Below are 24,113 nucleotides of genomic sequence, written 5' to 3' on the forward strand. Positions count from 1 at the left end.
GCCATAAGGCAGCGTTACGTACGTCTCAGCAAGCAGAGCTCCATCCCTCCACAGCCCAGCCTGCCCTGTCGGGTAGTCATGCAGACTGGAAGAAACTGGGTTCTCTCACACCCTGTACCTGCCCTGAAAGAAGGGTGCTGCCAGAGCTCAGAGTTTCGAGCACACTCCGTTGCGCAATATTATTTTAAGATGTGTTACATTCCTTTATGCTGTGGAATATTTGTTTAATCATGCAAAGATGTGCTGCATTCTTTTACGTTGCATTTGTTTAACTCTGGGAAGCTGTGATAACTTGTCTGTCTAAAGCTCCTGATTGGTCTAATAAGGAGCTAAACAGCCAATAGCTAGGCAGTGAAAGGGTAGGCAGGGCTGGCAGGGAGAGAATAAAATAGGAGAAATCTGGGAAAGGAGCAAGAAAGGTAGACAGAATAGAGAGAGAGATAAAATCCCAGAGGCAAAGGTAGAGAGAATAGAGAGAGATAAAATCCCAGAGGCAAAGGTAGAGAGAATAGAGAGAGATAAAATCCCAGAGACGAAGGTAGATGGGATTTTTAACAAGAAAAGCTGGCTGAAAACAAGTCAAGCTAAGGCCTGGCTTTCATAAGAAAGAGCAAGACTCCATGTGGTTTATTTGGGCCCCCGAAGAGCCAAAAGAGTAAAGAGTAAAAACAACCAACAACATTCCTCCATTTCACATGTGCAGAACAGACAGAGCATGGGCCAAGAAGTCAGTCTGTCTGTGATGCAGGCTGGCGACCCGTATGCTTCTGGCCGGCCTCGGACGCCTGGCTCAGCGGTGGAGCCTAGCACCTTACCAGAGTGCTTCTCCCAGGGCCAACACCTGTCTTACCAACAGCACGATTCCTTTAGTGGACAATTCTGGTCCCATTGCCAGTTTGCTCGCCTACCAAGCAGGCAACACGCTACTGCCGCCATTTCCCAACTGAAGGCTGAATTTGCTCGCTGTACTATCAGGTGTGCTCCTAACAACGGATCCTACACCAGCTACACAAGTACTCGAGACTGAGGCTGGAGTTCTAGAGCAGAGAACTGCATCCTAGACCTCACTGACGGGAAGAAAACTTCACCTCGGAACACGAAGTCATCAAAGCCTCCTCCCTGGAAGCCTCACTTCGGTCCTTGCTGGAAGGAGGCACTTCCCAGTTTCAAAGCGCTCATTCTGCGTCATGCTGGCCTCTGCATCTTCCAGGCAGAATCAGCGATGGTCTGGAGCCCACCAAGACTGGGACAGAATCGGGGCAGACACTCCAGGCCAGCACGTCCCTGCTTCCCACTGACCACAGAGGTGACCGTCACACACACTTATTACTGTATGGGGATGTGTGCTTAGGAGCAAATAGTTAACTTTAATAATAGTGCTTCAAACTAGAGTGCCACCTAAAGCCCAGTGTTAGGAAATCATGGCTGCGATTTTCTTGTGGGTCTCAGGAAAGAAAAGAAAAAAGTTTCTCGCTTCATCTGATGACCTAAGTGAGGAGACCCAGGTATATGGTCTTTTCGGTACCCAAGCAAAAACTCAAAACATTGGTAAAATAAGTAAATCAATAATCAATCCTTCCTCTTACTGCCTTCTTCTTGGTGGATCCCAGATAAAGAGCAGCCCCTGCTTCCCCATGGCTCCCTCCTAAACATTAAAGGGAGCAGGGCCTTAATCTCATTTGTGATTATGGCTGTTGGTAATAAGCAAACAAAGGAGAAAGAGAAATTAATTCAGAAGTACTTTAGCCCTCCTCCGGTGTGGCAAACACAACCTGCAAACTTTCCATAAACAGGAGAACACGGGGCCAGGAGGAACACCAGAGGTGAACAGAGCCTCACCGTGCAGCGCAGCCTGCAGCCATGGAGGGCTGCTGTAGGGCTCTGAAAAGGAACTTGGCAGGAAGCGACAATGCACTGCTTTGAACTGGGAGGGCCTGGCTGCAGTGGCCACCAAGGGTTCCAGTCTCTGGCTCCACTTCAAAGATCAGGCTCCCCATCCTGGAGAGGGAGAACCGGGAGAGCGGAGTAACGTCCTGGAATGGCATGCTCTGGGCTCCATCCACTCTTCCAACATTTTATGAACCCCAAAGACGAGGAAGCCGGAGCCCTCATGAGTTACACCAGGAATCTCCAGAATCTAAGATGTAGACGACAACTCATCCGCCTTCCCCTAACCGAAGGGCCTAGCTTGTCTTTACCGGGTTGTTTTGTAGGACACGAGTTCAGTTTCCCAACACGCCTCATGAGGCAGTTAACTGGGAACAAACAAGATGGTTTTCTTTTACCTTAGCAAATCAATTAAGGAAATCCTCCACAAAAAACTGTCTGAATTCACACCCGGGATGTCTTGGCCGCTGAAAGCTGAGAAACAGTAACACTAGAAAGGAGTTCTTTCCTCTTCCATTTGTGACGCCAAGATTTAGATTACAGAAAACAGTGGGCGGGCAGGAGTCTCGCTACCCCAAATCCAAACAACATACACCCTCGTCGGGGTAGCTTCCACAAAGAAGCCTCAGGAAGCCTAAGTTAATGGTTGTATCACCTCAAACCCCGGTAGGAAGCGAAAACTAAATATTCAAAGGGTCAGAGTGCCCACCCACTACAAAACGTGAAAAGTCACAATTTTACTAGATACCAACCTGGTGAGTTTTCTCAGTCTGTGTCAGACACAGCTGGAAATTTCACAGTAAAGAACAAGCAGGTTTTGGAAAGTAATTACATCAATCAAGGGCATTTTTAGCTTCCTCTTTCTTCTTTATTTGCTCCCCCCACCCAGCATGAGCTCTTCCACTTCCAGGCATGTAGCGCCCTGGTCACACACTGGACAGGCTGGCCTGAGACCTGTGATAAGAAGGACTGTATTTGCTAGACCAGCCCCAAATCCTAAACAAACTAAAGCAGGCAAACCCTTCAGCAATAACTTCATTTTAAGTGTGATTATGATCTGTTTTCCCTTTAAGCACATGCAGCACAGTGCTAACCCCAGAGATCAAGAAACAATGGCTTTAACTTACGTGAGGATTTTGGGACCCACAGCCGGGGGAGCAGACGATGCAGAACCATCCTGCTCTAGGTGAAAATGCTAACTCCCACTGCTACCCTGTGCTATGACAGTTCCTGTGTTCCTGTGATATCCACAGAGAGCAAGGGGACACGAGAAGGAGCTGGAGAGGCCACAGGAGGACAGGACGGAGGGAAAGGAGGAACAAACAGCATAAAAAGGACTCAAAGAAAGCTGAGTAAACATGGAGAGCAACAGAGGAAGGCACTGACGCTGCACTGAGACCTCCACACGAACACGCACACAGCAGGTGCGAGCACATCCACACACATGTGCACACACACATGAACAAGTTTAAGACACGGAAATACAGAACAGGCCTGGTCTGGTATATCTCAACAAAAAAATCAGCAGCGGTTTTCTGAAAAGTAGCATCCTCTTTTTTTTAATCCCTTATCTGCGTTTTCTACAGACGTTCAAACGGATATGGGGCAAGCGAAGGATAAAGTGCACTGACTTCTGACCCTCGGCAAAGACAGTGAAGCACCAGTAGCCCCGTTTCGCTTTGCTTCTCGTACTCCACCTTCACCCACGGCCTAAAAGAGTGGTGCCAAGCCCGACATCAGTAAAACTCCAGATAGAAAGAGAACCCACCAGGGGGACTTAAGGCCAAAGACCTGCTTCACACCGTGTGAACGCACGCTGCTATGAGCTCGTCCGACACAGGAAAGAGGGGCTGTGATACTTCGCTGCAAATGGTAGGTAGACACGTCTGGGAAATCCTAACTACAAAAGAAGATCAAAGAAATGTGGGCAGAGTTAGTAACTCCTTCCTCAGCACCAGACAGGGACGGTGATGCTTCCCTGTGTCCTCAGGCCTCCCTGCGCAGGTCTCACCCAGGTCTCATCCGCTGGACACCAACTACTCAACAACAAATCTGCATGCTGACCAGAAAAACTGAACACTGCGGATGTCCTACCCAGCCAGACCCACATGCAGACCTGACTCTCGTGGGATTAGCGCATATGAACATTACATAAGGCGACGGCAGCTGAAAACACTACCCCAGAGACAAAGGATGCAGATAAACAAACTGCGAGATGTAGTGATTCCCAAAAGAAGACGAGTAGGAGACCACGGTTTCCGGGACAATCTGACGCTGGTGGAGGTATGGGGGGCAGCCGCTGGACCCATGGCCTGAAGCAGACCCATTTCCTTCTGGGAGAACCCTGCTCTTACACCCAAATACCACATGGGATATACTCATGCTTCTTCAAAGGAGTTATGTTTATCTACACTTCAGATTTAATCAAGCATGCTGTATTTTCACTTAACAAATCTGGCAACCTCAACTCCCGAAGACAAACACATTGTCTGGATAAATGACTTCAACAAGGCCCTGCACGCACCAACACCCAGGCCCCAGCACGCAGAGGCTGGTGTGAGCACACAAACACTATATAAAGAAGAAATCTGTCTCACCAGAACGCAGAGAAAAGAGATCTGCTGTCTGAGCTTTAGAGCAAATCAGTTCTAGGATGGCTGCAAGGCGACCAGGCTAGAGGGCAGGGCTCCTGTCCTTCCTCCCCTCCCCAGCCTGTGGGGGACTAAAGTGAGCACTGACAACCGCCATTATGTCCCAGCTCCCATACTCACGACTGTGTAACCCAGAGAATATGTCTAACCCTCTCAGCCTCCACAAACAATATCCACAACACACCTACCAACGGGAGCGTGATGTAGGATGCAGTCACAGCTCAGACAAGGAGAGACCATTAGTGTAGACTGTCATGAAGGTGTACGTGGTGATGTATATGGTGGAGGTGATGGTTAGAGTAGACTGTCATGAAGGTGTACGTGGTGATGTATATGGTGGAGGTGATAGTGTAGACTGTCATGAAGGTTTACGTGGTGATGTATATGGTGGAGGTGATGGTTAGAGTAGACTGTCATGAAGGTGTACGTGGTGATGTATATGGTGGAGGTGATGGTGTAGACTGTCATGAAGGTGTACGTGGTGATGTATATGGTGGAGGTGATGGTTAGTGTAGCTGTCATGAAGGTGTACGTGGTGATGTATATGGTGGAGGTGATAGTGTAGACTGTCATGAAGGTGTAGGTGGTGATGTATATGGTGGAGGTGATGGTTAGAGTAGACTGTCATGAAGGTGTACGTGGTGATGTATATGGTGGAGGTGATAGTGTAGACTGTCATGAAGGTGTACGTGGTGATGTATATGGTGGAGGTGATGGTTAGTGTAGACTGTCATGAAGGTGTACGTGGTGATGTATATGGTGGAGGTGATAGTGTAGACTGTTATGAAGGTGTACGTGGTGATGTATATGGTGGAGGTGATAGTGTAGACTGTCATGAAGGTGTACGTGGTGATGTATATGGTGGAGGTGATGGTTAGAGTAGACTGTCATGAAGGTGTACGTGGTGATGTATATGGTGGAGGTGATGGTTAGAGTAGACTGTCATGAAGGTGTACGTGGTGATGTATATGGTGGAGATGATGGTTAGTGTAGTTGTCATGAAGGTGTACGTGGTGATGTATATGGTGGAGGTGATAGTGTAGACTGTCATGAAGGTGTACGTGGTGATGTATATGGTGGAGGTGATAGTGTAGACTGCCATGAAGGTGTACGTGGTGATGTATATGGTGGAGGTGATAGTGTAGCTGTCATGAAGGTGTACGTGGTGATGTATATGGTGGAGGTGATAGTGTAGACTGTCATGAAGGTGTACGTGGTGATGTATATGGTGGAGGTGATAGTGTAGACTGTCATGAAGGTGTACGTGGTGATGTATATGGTGGAGGTGATAGTGTAGACTGTCATGAAGGTGTACGTGGTGATGTATATGGTGGAGGTGATGGTTAGTGTAGACTGTCATGAAGGTGTACGTGGTGATGTATATGGTGGAGGTGATAGTGTAGACTGTTATGAAGGTGTACGTGGTGATGTATATGGTGGAGGTGATAGTGTAGACTGTCATGAAGGTGTACGTGGTGATGTATATGGTGGAGGTGATGGTTAGAGTAGACTGTCATGAAGGTGTACGTGGTGATGTATATGGTGGAGGTGATGGTTAGTGTAGACTGTCATGAAGGTGTACGTGGTGATGTATATGGTGGAGGTGATGGTTAGTGTAGACTGTCATGAAGGTGTACGTGGTGATGTATATGGTGGAGGTGATAGTGTAGACTGTCATGAAGGTGTACGTGGTGATGTATATGGTGGAGGTGATGGTTAGTGTAGACTGTCATGAAGGTGTACGTGGTGATGTATATGGTGGAGGTGATAGTGTAGACTGTCATGAAGGTGTACGTGGTGATGTATATGGTGGAGGTGATGGTTAGTGTAGACTGTCATGAAGGTGTACGTGGTGATGTATATGGTGGAGGTGATGGTTAGTGTAGACTGTCATGAAGGTGTACGTGGTGATGTATATGGTGGAGGTGATAGTGTAGACTGTCATGAAGGTGTACGTGGTGATGTATATGGTGGAGGTGATAGTGTAGACTGCCATGAAGGTGTACGTGGTGATGTATATGGTGGAGGTGATAGTGTAGCTGTCATGAAGGTGTACGTGGTGATGTATATGGTGGAGGTGATAGTGTAGACTGTCATGAAGGTGTATGTGGTGATGTATATGGTGGAGGTGATAGTGTAGACTGTCATGAAGGTGTACGTGGTGATGTATATGGTGGAGGTGATAGTGTAGACTGTCATGAAGGTGTACGTGGTGATGTATATGGTGGAGGTGATGGTTAGTGTAGACTGTCATGAAGGTGTACGTGGTGATGTATATGGTGGAGGTGATAGTGTAGACTGTTATGAAGGTGTACGTGGTGATGTATATGGTGGAGGTGATAGTGTAGACTGTCATGAAGGTGTACGTGGTGATGTATATGGTGGAGGTGATGGTTAGTGTAGACTGTCATGAAGGTGTACGTGGTGATGTATATGGTGGAGGTGATAGTGTAGACTGTCATGAAGGTGTACGTGGTGATGTATATGGTGGAGGTGATAGTGTAGACTGTCATGAAGGTGTACGTGGTGATGTATATGGTGGAGGTGATGGTTAGAGTAGACTGTCATGAAGGTGTACGTGGTGATGTATATGGTGGAGGTGATAGTGTAGACTGTCATGAAGGTGTACGTGGTGATGTATATGGTGGAGGTGATGGTTAGTGTAGACTGTCATGAAGGTGTACGTGGTGATGTATATGGTGGAGGTGATAGTGTAGACTGTCATGAAGGTGTACGTGGTGATGTATATGGTGGAGGTGATAGTGTAGACTGCCATGAAGGTGTACGTGGTGATGTATATGGTGGAGGTGATAGTGTAGCTGTCATGAAGGTGTACGTGGTGATGTATATGGTGGAGGTGATAGTGTAGACTGTCATGAAGGTGTATGTGGTGATGTATATGGTGGAGGTGATAGTGTAGACTGTCATGAAGGTGTACGTGGTGATGTATATGGTGGAGGTGATAGTGTAGACTGTCATAAAGGTGTACGTGGTGATGTATATGGTGGAGGTGATGGTTAGTGTAGACTGTCATGAAGGTGTACGTGGTGATGTATATGGTGGAGGTGATAGTGTAGACTGTTATGAAGGTGTACGTGGTGATGTATATGGTGGAGGTGATAGTGTAGACTGTCATGAAGGTGTACGTGGTGATGTATATGGTGGAGGTGATGGTTAGAGTAGACTGTCATGAAGGTGTACGTGGTGATGTATATGGTGGAGGTGATGGTTAGTGTAGACTGTCATGAAGGTGTACGTGGTGATGTATATGGTGGAGGTGATGGTTAGTGTAGACTGTCATGAAGGTGTACGTGGTGATGTATATGGTGGAGGTGATAGTGTAGACTGTCATGAAGGTGTACGTGGTGATGTATATGGTGGAGGTGATAGTGTAGACTGTCATGAAGGTGTACGTGGTGATGTATATGGTGGAGGTGATGGTTAGTGTAGACTGTCATGAAGGTGTACGTGGTGATGTATATGGTGGAGGTGATGGTTAGAGTAGACTGTCATGAAGGTGTACGTGGTGATGTATATGGTGGAGGTGATGGTTAGAGTAGACTGTCATGAAGGTGTACGTGGTGATGTATATGGTGGAGGTGATAGTGTAGACTGTCATGAAGGTGTACGTGGTGATGTATATGGTGGAGGTGATGGTTAGAGTAGACTGTCATGAAGGTGTACGTGGTGATGTATATGGTGGAGGTGATAGTGTAGACTGTCATGAAGGTGTACGTGGTGATGTATATGGTGGAGGTGATGGTTAGAGTAGACTGTCATGAAGGTGTACGTGGTGATGTATATGGTGGAGGTGATGGTTAGTGTAGACTGTCATGAAGGTGTACGTGGTGATGTATATGGTGGAGGTGATAGTGTAGACTGTTATGAAGGTGTACGTGGTGATGTATATGGTGGAGGTGATAGTGTAGACTGTCATGAAGGTGTACGTGGTGATGTATATGGTGGAGGTGATGGTTAGAGTAGACTGTCATGAAGGTGTACGTGGTGATGTATATGGTGGAGGTGATGGTTAGTGTAGACTGTCATGAAGGTGTACGTGGTGATGTATATGGTGGAGGTGATAGTGTAGACTGTCATGAAGGTGTACGTGGTGATGTATATGGTGGAGGTGATGGTTAGAGTAGACTGTCATGAAGGTGTAGGTGGTGATGTATATGGTGGAGGTGATAGTGTAGACTGTCATGAAGGTGTACGTGGTGATGTATATGGTGGAGGTGATGGTTAGTGTAGACTGTCATGAAGGTGTAGGTGGTGATGTATATGGTGGAGGTGATAGTTAGTGTAGACTGTCAAGTTGACAGTATGCACATCCCCTTGTGGACAAGCTTTCATACACACCTGGAGTGAGTACGCAGACTGGTGGACACTGGGCATGCCTATGAGGGATTATCCCATCAGGTTGACTGTGATGAAAAGACCTACCCAGAACATGGGCAGCACCATTCCCTAGGGAGACACCATTTGAAAACCTGGGCTTGGGTCCCAGACTACAAAGGGAGGAGGGGAGGCTGAGCACCAGCATTCCCTGTTCTTTCCCCGGACTGTGGACATGATGTCACCAGCTGCTTCAAGCGTTTGCTGCCTCGACCAGGCAGCCATAATGGGCTGTACCTTATACTATGAATCAAAGTGAGCACTTCCTTCTTCAACTACTTTTGCCAGGGTGTCACCAACATGACACAGGTGGCTGGACGGTGAATATGAGAATTATGAAGTTCAAGTGTCAGTGTCTGTCCCAACACAAAAGGTGCAAACACCAGGAAGCAGCAACTTTACTGAAAGGCACAAACTACAGCCGACTCCTGAGTATTCATTCCCATGAGCTGCATTTGGGGCATGCTGACCACAGCCCAACACCTACAAGAAGGCAAATAACCTGAGCGTGAGTCAGCAAGTAAAACAAACAAACAAACAAAACAAAAAACAAACAGTATCTTGTAATACTGCGTGCAAGTGAGCACACATATGTATGTGTTATGCACGTGCATTATGTAGTTGGCATGTGTATAGTCTGCATGTTTGCATGCATGTGTGTATGTGAAATCCCTAGGCTGATGTCTGGTGCCCTCTTGTTTCTCTCCACTTAATTTTCTGATGCAGCCTCTCTATGGACCCCAGAGCTCACTGATTTGGGTATTCAATCAAGCTGTGAGACAACTTGTCCCAGGGATCGTGGCTCTGCCTCTCTTTTGTTGCTGTTTGTTTGAAACAGTCTCAGTAACAGGGTCCTGGTCTTAAACTCACAAAGATCTGCCAGCCTCTGCCTCCCTAGTACTAGGATTAAAGGTGTGCACCTCCAGGCTCAGTGAGTGGCAGGGGCCACCAAGCCCATCTGGCTGTTACTGGAACTCTTAGCCATGATGCCAGTGCACGGTCGGATCCCCAGCCCGTGATACACCTCTGAGCAAGGGAGGCAGAGGTCATCCCACCCACATGGAAAATTCCCTAAGGCATGCTGAGATGCTGAAAACAGAAGTTAAAGAGCAAGACAGCCTGGTCTCCTGAAATAGCAAAACCTGCACACAGAATCCACATAAATACATCCTTACACAAATGCCTTCCAAAGACCTGGGGGTGGGGTCAAAATAAAACTTTTCTGTGAAGTAGGTGAAAAAAGTCAGCCAAGGGTGACAGTCTCCTGCCTGAGAACATGGACGTGATTCAGGCTGTTCAGAAACAGCCTGCATATGTGAACTTGTAAAACTAAAGAATGGCTGAGCAGAATCCTAAAACCAACTGTAGAACCAGAACCAGGCGCAGTCCTGAATGTCAGCCCAGCTTTCCCAACACACCCAAGGCATCCTGGGTAAGATAGGCAGTCTCACCAGGTGAGCGGGGACCACTCTCTCCCTTGTCCTTCCTTTTCATCTCCAGGGAGGTCAGGGTCAGGCATGCCTGGTGAGGGGTGCAGAGTCCTCACCGAAGAGGATGGACTTGGAGACCCTAATCTTGTCCAAGAGACCCTCTCCCACCACAGAACATCAAGACACCACCCTGAGAAGAAGCCAGTTAGGCCAGGACCAGGCAGAGAAGATGAGAACAGTGCCAACGGACACAGGAATGGCAGGAAGTGACGCGGTGAGGATGCTGCGGCTGGACCACGACTATAGTCACTGTGAGGCAAAGGCCGGAGGCCACAGAAAGGATCAGCCTCTGGCCTCTCTAGAGACATCTGCTGAGCTTCTGGCTCAAACCTCCCCAAACGCCAACAGCTCCACCCCTTCACATCCAAACAAAACTATTTCCACAAACTAGACCTCACCCAGGACAACAGGGTGCCAAGAGAAAGGCGTTCGGAGGGTCTCGGAAGCCTGAGCTGTTCAGACCAAGGCATCACACCATGTAGCCCGGAGCACAGACCTTCACACCCACAGAGGGAACCTCTATCTGTGGCTTATTGACTATTGCCATGGAAACCGCTGGTGCTCTGGCTCCTTTTCTCCTCAGTCCAGCCAGTACTTTCCTGACGGCCGAATGTAAAACTTCCTACCCTGCTCCTCATCAACTTTCTGGTTCTAAGCAATCCAAGCCCATGATGCTAGCATTCAACTTCACCTAGGAGCTGTCTCCTGTTGATTCTATACCATTTTGGAAAAGGAAATGCCCACTGATTTTTCTTAAAATGAGATAATTCCCACCATGTCCCCATCAAGTTCAACGCCATGATGATCTGTAAAACCGTGTTCTCCTGAACCCTGTAGCTGTCAGTTCTCAGACACTAACAGTCCCTGTATTCCTCTCTTTTAAACGCTTGTTTGCTCCGTATGTGTCCACATACATTCTTGTCACGACACACGCGTGGAAGTCACAGGACAGCCTGTGGGAGTCAGTCCTCTCCTTCCACCATGTGGGTTACAGGGACCCGACTCGGGCTATCGGGTTTGGTGGCAAGAACCTTAACCCACTAAGTCATCTCACTGGCCCTAAATCCCTTTGTAAGTCAGAGTCAGACTGGACACCTAGCCATCACTTCAATATCAAAGATATTCTCTAACTGCCCAGTCCCTATATGAACTATTCCTATGGACTTCACAATGGACTCAATCACTGGTCCTGAGCACAGAAAACTAGATTCTACTCTGATGGACTCTCGTCCGGTCTCTGGTGTCAGATTCCTGCATATATACAGTTTTCCATAGGAGGCGAGCTCGCAGACGACAGCCCTGAATTGCCATTCACACACCACACTTCAATAACCAATTAGGCTATTAAGTAAAACCACATTAGATTTGGAAAACAGCTTATTCATAACTGCTGAAAGTAATCATTCTGGAGTTGAAGCAAGCGCATGAGTAACACCCAGACTTGGCACGTCTTTACATGAGCGTATTTGGCAGCTCACAGCCAGTCCAAATGTCTTATAATCTGCGAAAATACTTCTTTCAAATCAATGGCTTCCCCCATAAATAACGCAGGATAAAACGGTGTATTAATGCATTAACCTCACACACAGAACCGAGCAGAGGCCAGGGAAAAACGTACTACTGTCTAGGCCTATAATTAGCCCCTTCTTCAATCTTGATAAAACACGGGGACTCACTATACAGCTCTGGCTGGCCTGGGCCTCACTCTGTAGACCAAACTGGCCTCAGATTCACAGACACCCACCTGGGCCTGCCTCCCAAATGCTGGGACTAAAGGTATATGCCACCACTGGCTTGTCAATCTTTTTAATATGCAGAAACATACTCCAAAGTATAAACAAAGGGTGCCTCCTACAAGCTTTCGTGGAAAGCCAGCCTCGGATTAGATCCAGCACATGGGAAATTAGTTAGAAATGCCCTACACCGACCTCTAAACTTACATATAAAGACCTTGGACCATACATGAGCATGGAACACTCAGTGAGAGTCAATGTTCCAGCATTCAAAATCCAAACCTAATAAATAATTCATAATTCCCACATGAATGCACACCACAATCGAACCGCACACCACCAATTCCTGCCAGAGCTGAGGAACAGCAGAGCCACGCCCATGTGGAGAGCCACGCCCTGCAGGAAGAGACCACCTGGGGGAAACCTTGCCTCCGTGCACAAGCTCCAGTGGGCTCAGGAGGGCCTACCCTCGGTTCTGATGGAGATGTAGGGGCTTCTCTGAACAACACATCACACCAACGGACAAAGTGCATGTGCAGGCTTTACAACGTCTCTGCAGCCTGTGGCCCCATCCAAGAAATGGATCCACCTGATAGGAACAGGCTTTAGGCTCCACCCAAAGGTTCTGAACCCATCACTGTGAGCGCCACCGGTAGGCACTCTCCTGACAGGACCAGGAACAGCCAGTGCATTTTCCTTAAAGAACCCTACAGGGTGGGAGACAGTTCAGTGGGTGCTGCACCAGCCACACAAGCCTGACGGCCTGATTTCAGGTCCCCGGGTCCCCAGAAAAGCCAGAGGCAGCAGCTTAAGCACGTGCAATCCCAGTCTGTATAAACTGGTAAGGGTGGGTGGCCCACGGGGTAGGAGGAGAGCACAGCTGCATTTTCAGATCAAACAGGAACTTAGCAGCAGAGTTCCCAAAGGCCTATTTCTAACTGCCACCTCCACACTCAGCACACATCCAACCTACGATGATCCAATGACAATACAAGGACAGGTGCTCTGAGCAGGAGACGCACACATGTCCAGAGCAACAGACGCGGACAAGAACGAGGGCAGTCAACTTCGTTCTAATGTAATAACGTGTGAACAGCAGCGGGATCATAGCTGCTTCACGGGATAAGCATGTTGGTACCTGTGACGACTGCACTGGTCCATGGGAGTGCAGGTCAGGATGGCCTGAAGAGAGGACCTTTGTCACTCGTGCGATCTCTTCAAGGGTTGCTGGTCACTGTGTTCTACACAGCGTCCCGCTCACCTACTGACCTGAGGTCTATCATTATAAATGGCAGTTTTCTGAGCTCCTGGCTGTGTTTGTGCGTATAAATATTGGGGTTTTAGGTAGTTAAGTACATACCCTGTACCTCTCTTTATTAAAAATACAAACTTCTGCGATTTTCAAATATACGGTTTCTACCTGCGCTGAGTCATTTCTCAACAGCCCTGCTCAGCAGCTTTCCAGGACTCTGTGTTGATGACATACTAATACATCAGGGATGCTGGCTGTCTGGTCCAGCTCACGTTCAGAAGGAACCACCACGAGCAAGACAGCCCCCTCCTGGCAGATCCAGAAAGCAGCACCCACACAAACTCCTTGATGTCAAAACTACCATTCAGGTAAAATTACAGAGCAAATGGTATTTAATGGAATTTACAGAGATCTGGGTGTCAGTTTCAACACAGCCATGTCAGGCTGGCTCTCGTTAAGAGTTTCACTTCTCATCACTGATTTCTAAACACTAGCTGGACATCCCACTGATGACTTATGGGAATATAAAATACCTTATTTAAAGACTTGCAATCCTAATAGCAAGACAGCGAGCATTTTTCAAAGCTCTGTGCATGTTTGGGAAAAAAAAAGAGATCAAGAAAGGGGCACCATGCAGACCCCAGCATTCAAAGGTTTCTTTTCAAAAACAGCTGGTCCGAAGGCCTCAGCAGACCTTCCCAACAGGGTGAGAGGAGTCACGTGATGCTCCTTCAGGAGCAGCCAAGACCCATAACTCAGTTACACACCAAGTGCTCCTATGAGCAGAAACCTGGGCATTGAGGTGGGAAGACACTGTCCTTGGGAATCACAGAAGTGACATCAGCAGGTCTACAAGACTCTGCAACACTGTTATGCTCCCACAAAGACACTGACACACATCTCTCTTCTTTCTAATGGGTGCAACCTCACCTCTCTGCTCCCACAACTAAAATCAAATACAACATGCTATTTATAGGAAAATGTGAAAATATACATATATATCTTGATAGACAGACAGATAATAGATAGCTAATTTTTTTTAAAGCAAGAGTCTGGCTGGAGATGTGGCTGAGTGGTCGAGTGTCTGCCCAGCATGCACAAACCCTCAGGGTTCGACACCCAGTAATGCATGGACCTGCTGTGGAGGTGAACGCCTGCCATGGCCGCACTGAGCAGGCAAAGGACAGAGAAGGAGGAGCTCAGGCTCACCCTCAGGGACGTGGTAAGTTCAGGGCCGGCATAGGAGCCACTCTCTCACTTTACTGGAGGAAATCCTCACAATCTTCCGTAAAGGAGGCAACGGCCTCTGATACTTGATAAACTCAAGGGGAAACGATTTTAAGTGCGGCTGCAGAGATGGCTCAGCACTTAAAGCACAGGCTATTCTTACGAAGGACAAGAGCTCGGTCCTTAGCATCCTACAAGCTCACGACCACTTGTAACTCGTTTCAGGAGATCTAACAGCTTCTTCTGGGCTCTGTGGGCATGGTGTAATACAGACAAGCAGGCACACAGAGATGAGTGTTTAAGTGTTTACTTAAACCTTTGAAAAGCCAAGCTCATCTTGCTCAGCAGCCGCCTGGCTCCGAACAGACGACAGCACACTCACAACGGACTCACAGAGGATGGGGGTTAGAGTCCAGAGCTCTCCTCTCTGATGGGGCGGTGAAAGCCTGTAACCTCTGCTACTCAGGAGGCTGAGACGGGGATGAAAAGTTTAAGGCCAGCTTGGGTACAGAGTTAGTTCAAGACTTGCCTCCACTACTCCATGAGACCTTGTCTCGAAAAATAAAGACACTGGCAAGGTCACTCACTGGGAAGTGCTCACCTCACATCAGAGGCCATGGGTTTGATCCCTAATGCTACAAAAACAAATTTTTCTCCTCATGGTGGAAAAAAAGATACAATGCTTCCCTAATATTTTACTCAAGATGCACATGACAAAATGGTTGGTGTTATCAGAACACTGCCAGTAAAATTCATAGGTATACAAAATAAAGGGGAGAGGTTAAAGTTCAAAAAGGCCAACCCGGGGCTGCCATCAGCTTATCAGACTTTGCACCTTACACTGCCCGGAGGAATACAGAAGAGCCTCGGTAATGAGCCCTCCCCCTCACCAACACCTGTTCCCCTACCCCGCCCCGAGATGAGTGACCAGCTCCAGGAACAATGAGAGTGACAGGCAGCATGCTGCCCTGGTTCTCTAGTCCCTGCGGATGCTCAGACTCCACACAGAATTCCCCAAGGGCTCGAGAACTGGCTTCTGTGCGCAGGTCTGAGGCCTCGGTGGATGTAAGTGCAGCAGTCGGGTATGTAGCACAGTGCATAAATCTAATAATGAGCGGGGAAAAGTAACATCTGTCTAAGGAGAGCATGCAGGTCCTCCTTCCTCCCTGCTGCAGACACAACAGCTCTGTCACGGCGCCTCTGACTGTGGGTGCCCAACTGCAAGGAAAAGCAACAGTGTCCCTGACTGCGAGACAAGAGAGCATGCTGGCTGTGTGCAGCCACAGGTTCCACGCCTGGAGCACCACCCTCTCTTCAAAGCAGCTGCCCATAGCAAACAACAAAGGCAACACCAAAATGCTTAAAATTTATTTTAAAAATGGAAAAATTATGAAAATGTCAAGGCAGGGATCTGGAAACTGAAAAGAAATCTGTTCCAATTAACAGTCTCTAAGCCCACAGGGTTACCTGAATCCAAGGGGATTAATTATAACTACACAGAGATTCTAAGTTAGTCTTCCACCCAGATGTCTGGCACTAAGAGAGGAGAAGAGGAAAGTGTGTGTACACGAGCATGTTGTGTGTGTGTGTGCGCGCGCACACGTGCAAGAACAAGCTCATGGCGTGTGTGGTGCATGCTAAATATGCGATATGCGGGCATGTAGGACTATGCATCAACAAGTGTTGTGTGTTTATGATCTCACCATGTTTGTGCATGTGTTGTGATGTGTACATGTTTATGTGCTTATGCATGTGTGCTTACTGGGCATAAGCAAGTAATATGTGTATTTCTGTGTCTGTTTGTGTTTCCTTGAATTTGTGTGATATATGCACGTATGTGCACATGCAGGCTTGTGTGTATGCATGTGTTTTTATATGTGTGTCTAAGGTATCTATGTGTAGTGTCTCCATGCCTGTATGATGTATGCATGTCCATATTTATGTATATTTGTATGTGTTTGTTTGTGCAGACTAAGTGTATATTTGTGGATGTATGGTATGTTGAATGTGATGTGTACACATGGACATTATCCATATTTATGTATATGCATGTGTGCCTGTATACATGTGTTTGCAGTGTCTATATGTCTTGTCACTGTTCTATTGTGTGAAGAGACACCATGACCACAGCAACTCTTATAAAAGGAAGCATTTGATTTGAGGCTTTCTTACAGTTGAAAGATGTCATCCACTATCATCATAGCGGGAACATGGTGACAATCAGGCAGGCATGGCACTGAACTGAGAGCTTTACATCCTGAGCCACGGGCCGGGGAGAGAGAGAGAGCCTAGGCCTGGCATGAGCTTCTGAAACCTCAAAGCCCACCCCCAGTGACACAATTCCTACAACAAGGCCACCCCCACTCCAATAAGACCACCCCTTCTAGTCCTTTTCAAATAGTGCCACTCCCTGATGACTTAGCTTCAAATACATGAGCTTGTGGGGGCCACGCTACCTATGACGTTTCCAGCAATGTGTGTCATGTATGTATATGATATACACATGTGCAGGTGTATGTGCATGTTTTGCACATGAACAAGTATGTGTATGTTTTGAGTGTTTATATGTAGTGTCTCTCTGTGTGCATGTGGAGCATGCACAAGTGTGTGTATATTTGTGACATATAGTGAGAACTCTGTTCTGACAGATGCAGAGACGACAAAGCCATTTCATAGGAGTCTAGGATTCACGCCTTAGAGATTCCAGACACCCAGAAGAGACCATAGACTCAAGAAGCCAATTGTATGCTTTAATCAGCATTTGTAGGTAAGCAGCAAAAAGGAGAAAGAAGAGGAACTGACAGTGTCAGCTGCACCTTTGCAAACTCCAGAACTACTAGGTGCAGGATGCCCGAATCCATGCTCACTAGGATACAGAACTCTGAGCCAGGACAGAAGTAGGGTACAAGCTCACCAAAGCATAGGTGCACCCGAGGATGCAAGTCCCTGCAGCAAGACTGCCTGGTGGGTACAAGGGCAGCTGGGAGAAGGGTTCCGTGACTACTCGAACCTGACCCACCCACGTCCACCTGCTCACCTGGTGCGGGCTCGGGCACGGCCTCTTCACCACTGTCGTCCACCACCTCCTCGGCCAGCCCAGAGCCTGGAGAGTCAGCGATGGCACAGGCTGAGCCGGGACTGCTTGGCTGGGAAGCTGAATCCCCCTCGCTGAGTGAGCCACAGCGGGCACGCGCTGCCCGGTCCCCTTCGGGATCCCTGTCCCGGCGTGCGCGGCGGTGCACACGGGAGTGGAGCACCATCTGGTGGTAGGTGCGGAAGATCTTGCCGCACTCGAAGCACTCGGAGGACTTGCTCTGGCCAGTAGTGGCCGCAGCCCTGCGGTTGGGACGTGAGGCCGGCCTGGGGTCAAGGTGGCCAGAAAGCATGGGGTCCCCAGGTACACTGGCCCTCTTCCTGGGAGGGCCCTGGGTAGTAGGGGTGTCCTGTTCACGCTTGCGTTTCTCCTGGCTCACCAGGATATATTCACGCTTGTCCTTGTCAAAGGTTACATCCCCTGCCAGGGCTTCGTCCCAGGTCCCGTACTTGAGGTACTCGGCCGGCTCAGCCACCTTGCCCCTGGTGGCTAGCTGCCAGGCCTGATAGCTGTTGACGGGGTCCAACTCGGCCACTCGCTGCCCAGCCTGCCCGCTGGGGGACACGTCACCAGCCACGTATGGTGTCAGGTTCAGGCACTGTAAGAAGAACTGCTTGGTGTCCGGGGGGCCCTCTGTGTCCCCCTCCTCAGCCGGGGCTCGTGTCCGGCTGGCTTCGACTTTGCGGTGTATGGCGTTATGGGCATTCAAGCTGTCCAGGTTTGTAAACAGGTTCCCGCACTTTGTGCAGACCTCATAAAGGGACAGGCCAGCGACGATGACCTCCTCCTGCACCACATTGTTAATGGTGGCAATGGGGTCCAGGTCACTCTTGGGCCTGTTCTTGCTTCCTGCCTTGGGTCCGTGTGCCTTCATGTGGTTCTTGAGGAACCAAGGCTCTTTGAATCTCCGGCCACAGATGTGGCAGCCGTGGTCGAAGGAGCCCCGGTGCTTCTTCATGTGAGCCTTCAGGAACCAGGTCTGGCTGAAGGCCTGGCCACACACCTCGCATGGAAACTCCCCGGGGCTCAGCTCGGGCTTGCCATTCTCCACACAGGCCTCGCTGCCGCCGTTGGGCACCTGTGCAGTGATATGGTCCCTCTCGATGTGGCTCAGCAGAGACTCCTCCCGTAAGGTGACAAAGCTGCACAGCCTGCACTTAAAGGGCTTGTGGGCCTGGTGCACGTGCAGCTCCAGGTCCTTCTTCCGTTCAAACCGGCTCTTACAGAAGGAACACTGCACCGTGGCCTCGGCGTCTTCCTGGGCACCGGCCGCCCCCTCCGCCTCCTTACGGCTGCTCCTGAGCAGGATCTTGCTGTTGTCCGTCGGCACAGCCCCGTTCAGCATGCGGTTGCAGGCTGAGGTGCTCTTGGTAGGGCTGGCACACCCATCCAGGCCCTCGGAGACACGCATCTCACCCAGCTGAGCCTCGCCTGCCTCTGGCTCGTGCCCCTGAATCAAAGTCCCCGTACGGTGGCTGCGGATGTGAATCTTGAGGTTGCCCTTCTGGGAAGCCCTATGGTCACAGTAGGGACACTTGTAGGGCTTCTCTCCTGTGTGCTTGCGCATGTGCTGTGACAGCGAGCTCTGGAACGGAAAGCTCTTGCCACAGATGCAGCAGCTGTGGCACGCAGCCTTGTCTGCATCCACCTCATGGCTCCTGCCAGCCCTGGGTGGGCTGGGTCCCCTCCTCAGCTCCATCTCGGCCTCTCTGCTGCGATCCATTAGGACGATGCGGGTGTCAGAGCACAGCCTTGTGTCGTGAGGGCCTGGAGGTGGGTCTTATCTCTCCATTTTCAGAAGGGTTCCTGCTGCCCAGAGGGGAGGGAGGTACTTGTGATGAGTGGGTGCATATTCTGGGATGTAGCAGACAGCAGCAAGCACCTGTAACAGAGACGAAAGCCCCATAAATACAGCATCCCGTGTAATCGAGCGCACAGCATTGCCTGTGGTCAGCTCTGCATACTCCACCATGAAAATCTTCCTCAACTAACGAGAAAGGATGTTCATGGAAATGCACACAGGTGAACACCGAGCCCTTCGCCCCGTCATTAAAACTAAAAGTTCATGCTAAAGTAAGTGACTTCTACCACAACCCCACCAAAAGAGTAAATCTTTCAGAAAAACTAAAGAATACCGCTTACAGGCATGGAGAAATGCAGATTTTTGCACAAGAGGATGTAAGGCAATAAGGGCAGAGGGTCAGAGTAAAAGACGGAGGCAGAGTCCGGCTGGATCTGGAGCCCGCGGTCCCTGCGCCTCAGGGCTGAAGAGTGCAGGGGTTCACCACTGGAGAGGCAAAGCCCCCCACCAGGAACACAGGAACGCCCAAATCCAGAGGCCACGGCAACCAGATCCTCTGTGGCCACAGATCACGCTACCATGCTTAGCTGGCCCAGCCTAGTTTCCTTCCCACCTGACTCCTTGCTCTCATGTTCCAAGGAACCCCAAGCCGCAGCCACAGTACTGAGTCCTAATTGCAGGAAGAACCCCTTCAACCAAAAGGTAGTGTGGTCTCCTTCCTGACTCACTGTGTCCTCATGGGTCAGATTCAAACTCTAGCCCTAACAATGACCAAAAAGGACCCAACCCTTGTAAGTTCACACACTGTGTGATCACACCAATTCCACACCTATCCACCCACCAGAGAATAAGAAACAGGTTCTTCCCTGGGTCCTACCCACGACATGACAGCCACCCAACCCTGGCCGGCTATGTCCGGTGCAGATAGGGATATGGTGCCGAGGCCCACCCTCCCTCCCTCCCTCTCTCTCTCTCTCTCTCTCTCTCTCTCTCTCTCTCTCACACACACACACACACACACACACACACACACACACACACAAACACTTCACAATGCAGCATTTTACAGAACACAAATGACATTCTGAGTTTCTGTTTTCATTTAGTGGTGTGCTCACACCTGTCTTAATCAAGCACTCGAAAGACCCTTAGGTACCAGTTCCTTGCCTGCTCTGGGCATCCCCTGAACCCTTTTGCTGAGACAAGCCCAGAAGGAAACCATCAACCAATAGAGGGAGCACTGCTGCAAGTCACTGGATATAGCAAGCATCATCCAGAATCCTCTCAGGAACTGGGGATTCTGAGTGCCACATGACCACAAACACTCCACAAGGTAGAGAAATCTGAGAGTGACCTTAAAACACAGATGGAGATGAGGAGAGAGCCCAGACCACCCAGGGCTGGCAGGAACTGTGAGATGGACCGGGACAGGACTGCCTGCCACAGAACAGCTGCTGCGTCTGTTGGAAGGGCTTTCCCCTCCAGAGCCTGCTGTCAGAGCACATGCTTAAACATGCAGGAGAGAAACCCCCTACAGGTCTCCAAGGAACCTAAGTGAACACAGGCAAGCCAAGCTGGGCAGCGCCCCCTACAGGTCTCCAAGGAACCTAAGTGAACACAGGCAAGCCAAGCTGGGCAGCGCCCCCTACAGGTCTCCAGGGAACCTAAGTGAACACAGGCAAGCCAAGCTGGGCAGCGCCCCCTACAGGTCTCCAGGGAACCTAAGTGAACACAGGCAAGCCAAGCTGGGCAGCGCCCCCTACAGGTCTAGAAGGAACCTAAGTGAACACAGGCAAGTCAAGCTGGGCAGCGCCCCCTACAGGTCTCCAGGGAACCTAAGTGAACACAGGCAAGCCAAGCTGGGCAGCGCCCCCTACAGGTCTAGAAGGAACCCAAACGAACACAGGCAAGTCAAGCTGGGCAGCACCCCCTACAGGTCTAGAAGGAACCCAAATGAGCACAGGCAAGTCAAGCTGGGCAGCGCCCTCTACAGGTCTAGAAGGAACCCAAATGAGCACAGGCAAGTCAAGCTGGGCAGCGCCCTCTACAGGTCCCAGAGAAACCTAAATGAGGCCAGGCTGGGCAGCTCCCCCCCTACAGATCTCTAGGACAACAAAATGAACATAGGCAGGCCAAGCTTGGCAGCCTCCTGCAAGGCGTGCCTTCCTGGCTCCTCCACAGACTTCCTAACAGCAGGGACAAAGCCCAAAGCTCACTGGCCCAAAATGTAAAGCAAAAATATAAACTTCTCAAAATGGATAAACAAGTGATCTTGACCCTGTCTCAATGACAAGTGTATTTAAATAATTTTATCAAGAAGTTTTATATGGCTGTATTGCTATTTACAATGGTATATTATATATAAATTAATATAAAAGGCAAATAATTCCTAGAAAGTACCACCTTTTCCCAGACATTACTTCAGCACTCCTGAAAATGCTCAATGAGAAAATATAAAAATACAGATAATTATTTACATGTAACTTAAGGACCAAATAGGGTATAAAAATCTTGTACATTTAAAGAATTATATAGTGATAAATTATGGGGAAGAAAACAAATCTTCAGACTCGGTATACTAACTAACATGTATCTGTCAAGGGTGTTCAATGCCATCCAGCTATCCAAGAGAATTATATGGTCACATGCCACAGCCTCAGGAAAGACAGAGAAAAGACAGGCACAAGGCAAGCAGGGACCACAGAGGTAGCCTGCAGGGAACAGTTACAGAAAGAAGGCCTGAAGTGCCCATGCCATAACCCACATTACCTCTGTAGACGACACCCATGCAGCTATAGACACGTGGTGTGGAATCCCGCCTCTACGGCAGCACTGCACGGCTAGTCCTGGCCTCTCCCCGTCACCTTCTCCCGTACCCCACCCCGTTGGGATGACAGGACAGAGCCGTGTGTACCTGGAGAACCGAAAGGGATCTGTGTTGTTCTGCTCAACCACTGACATGTGCCCGTCTCTCTCCTCCCTATCGTCTCAAAGCTTGGTCTGACTCCAACCACCCCAACCCGTCACAACAGGACACCTGACCTCAGAGACTGGTGCGGGCGGTGGGCAGCCGCCATTTTCTACCTAGCCATCTCCAAAACTAGCTTACAGCTCTACCTAGGGCCATCAAGTCAGGCACTATAATGAGCAAGACATCACTCATTCAGAGTAGGGCCTCGGGACCATGGGCAGTCGGTACAGCCTTCTGCCAACTGCCCACCAGGCCCTCAATAAGCAGCCCTGAAACAAAGCCCAGGAGAACCAGCCAGGCTGGATTTCTGAGCACTAATGGCGCTGAAGAGAAACTGCAGTCATATGAAGTGCAGAATGCACGGTGCACACAGCCAAGACCAGGCATTATCACCTAAGGAGCTGCATGGAGACCTAGCCGCTCTGACCCAGAGGCTGGGTCACTGTTCCTCCTAATTCCACCACAGACCCTCATAGGGTCCCTTAGGGGCCAACCCAACAGACTACACGTGTTCCTTTGGCTACAGGTGCAAACTGCTATTAATCAAGAATGTCAGCTGCAAAACTGACCACAGATACTGATCTCAGAACCCTGACGACGAGATGAAGCAACCACAGGGCTGCCCAAGCACCCATACCAACCTTCTGTCCTTAAAGCCCAAGGCCTCAACGGCTAGGACAGTCTCCAGTGATTTACCTACCATATTCTTACCCAACAGACAGTGACACACACACACACACACACACACATACACACACACACACACACACACACGGTACCCTGTGACCAGACAGTCAGCACCATCTGGCTAGCTGGGATTTCCATAAAACACATCAACCTGCAAGTGATCAGTCGATAAATGCTAACTTGCTACCTAGGTGAGGGTGACAGAGGTGTCCAGAGCCACACAAGCACAGGGTGGTGCGTTCTGCTGCTGTGAGGACACCAGGGCGTCCAGAGCCACACAAGCACAGGGTGGTGTGTTCTGCTGCTGTGAGGACACCAGGGCGCACGTGAAACACTGCAGGTTGGTTTTGGACAATGTATACCCATTTTTTCTCTGCTGAAACCCAGAACTAGACAGGCAAGGCTTTAATGAATTGTTTTGGCTGTTCTAGCATATTAAAATAAATTTCCAGTGGGTTTCTGCTCTATGTGCAAGTTTCTCCAAGGTGCAGAGAACCAGTTAGGGTGAAGCTGCTTTCTAGAAAGTGCTTTGTAGCTGGGTGGTGGTGGTGGTGCACGCCTTTAATCCCAGCACTTGGGAAGCAGAGGCAGGCAGATCTCTGAGTTTGAGGCCAGCCTGGTCTACAGTGTGTGCTCTAGGACAGACAAGAGAAACCTTTTCTTGAAAAACCAAAGAGAGGGGAAGAGAGAAGAAGGGAGGGAGGGAGACAGAAAGAGAGAAAGAGAGGGAGAGAGGGAGGGAGGGAATGAGGGAGGGAGAATTTTATAATTTCTAAATAGTGTGTTTCATTTTATAAAAGCTGAATAATCAGATTTACTGTGTTAAATAGGGGAAAGTAAAATATTAATGTGTCTTAGATATGACAGAGATGGAGAGAACGGGAATGGATGACTGAACTTTTAAGAAAATTACATAAACATCACT

At 49.2% G+C, this 24,113-nt stretch overlaps 1 protein-coding gene across 5 annotated transcripts in view; it reads right to left on the reverse strand.

The window, feature by feature from the left end:
• Positions 1 to 24,113, reverse strand: part of Znf516 (zinc finger protein 516) — a 101,378-nt gene that overhangs the window by 33,616 nt on the left and 43,649 nt on the right. For all 5 annotated transcript variants that reach the window (XM_075968139.1, XM_075968142.1, XM_075968141.1 and 2 more), the window contains exon 2: positions 17,673 to 19,611. In XM_075968139.1, the coding sequence (XP_075824254.1) occupies positions 17,673 to 19,452 (1,780 nt within the window). In that variant the 5' untranslated portion in view covers positions 19,453 to 19,611. The remainder of the gene's footprint in view (positions 1 to 17,672; positions 19,612 to 24,113) is intronic.

This window comes from Microtus pennsylvanicus, chromosome 4 (genome assembly GCF_037038515.1).
Source record: "Microtus pennsylvanicus isolate mMicPen1 chromosome 4, mMicPen1.hap1, whole genome shotgun sequence".
Classification (NCBI taxonomy): domain Eukaryota; kingdom Metazoa; phylum Chordata; class Mammalia; order Rodentia; family Cricetidae; genus Microtus; species Microtus pennsylvanicus.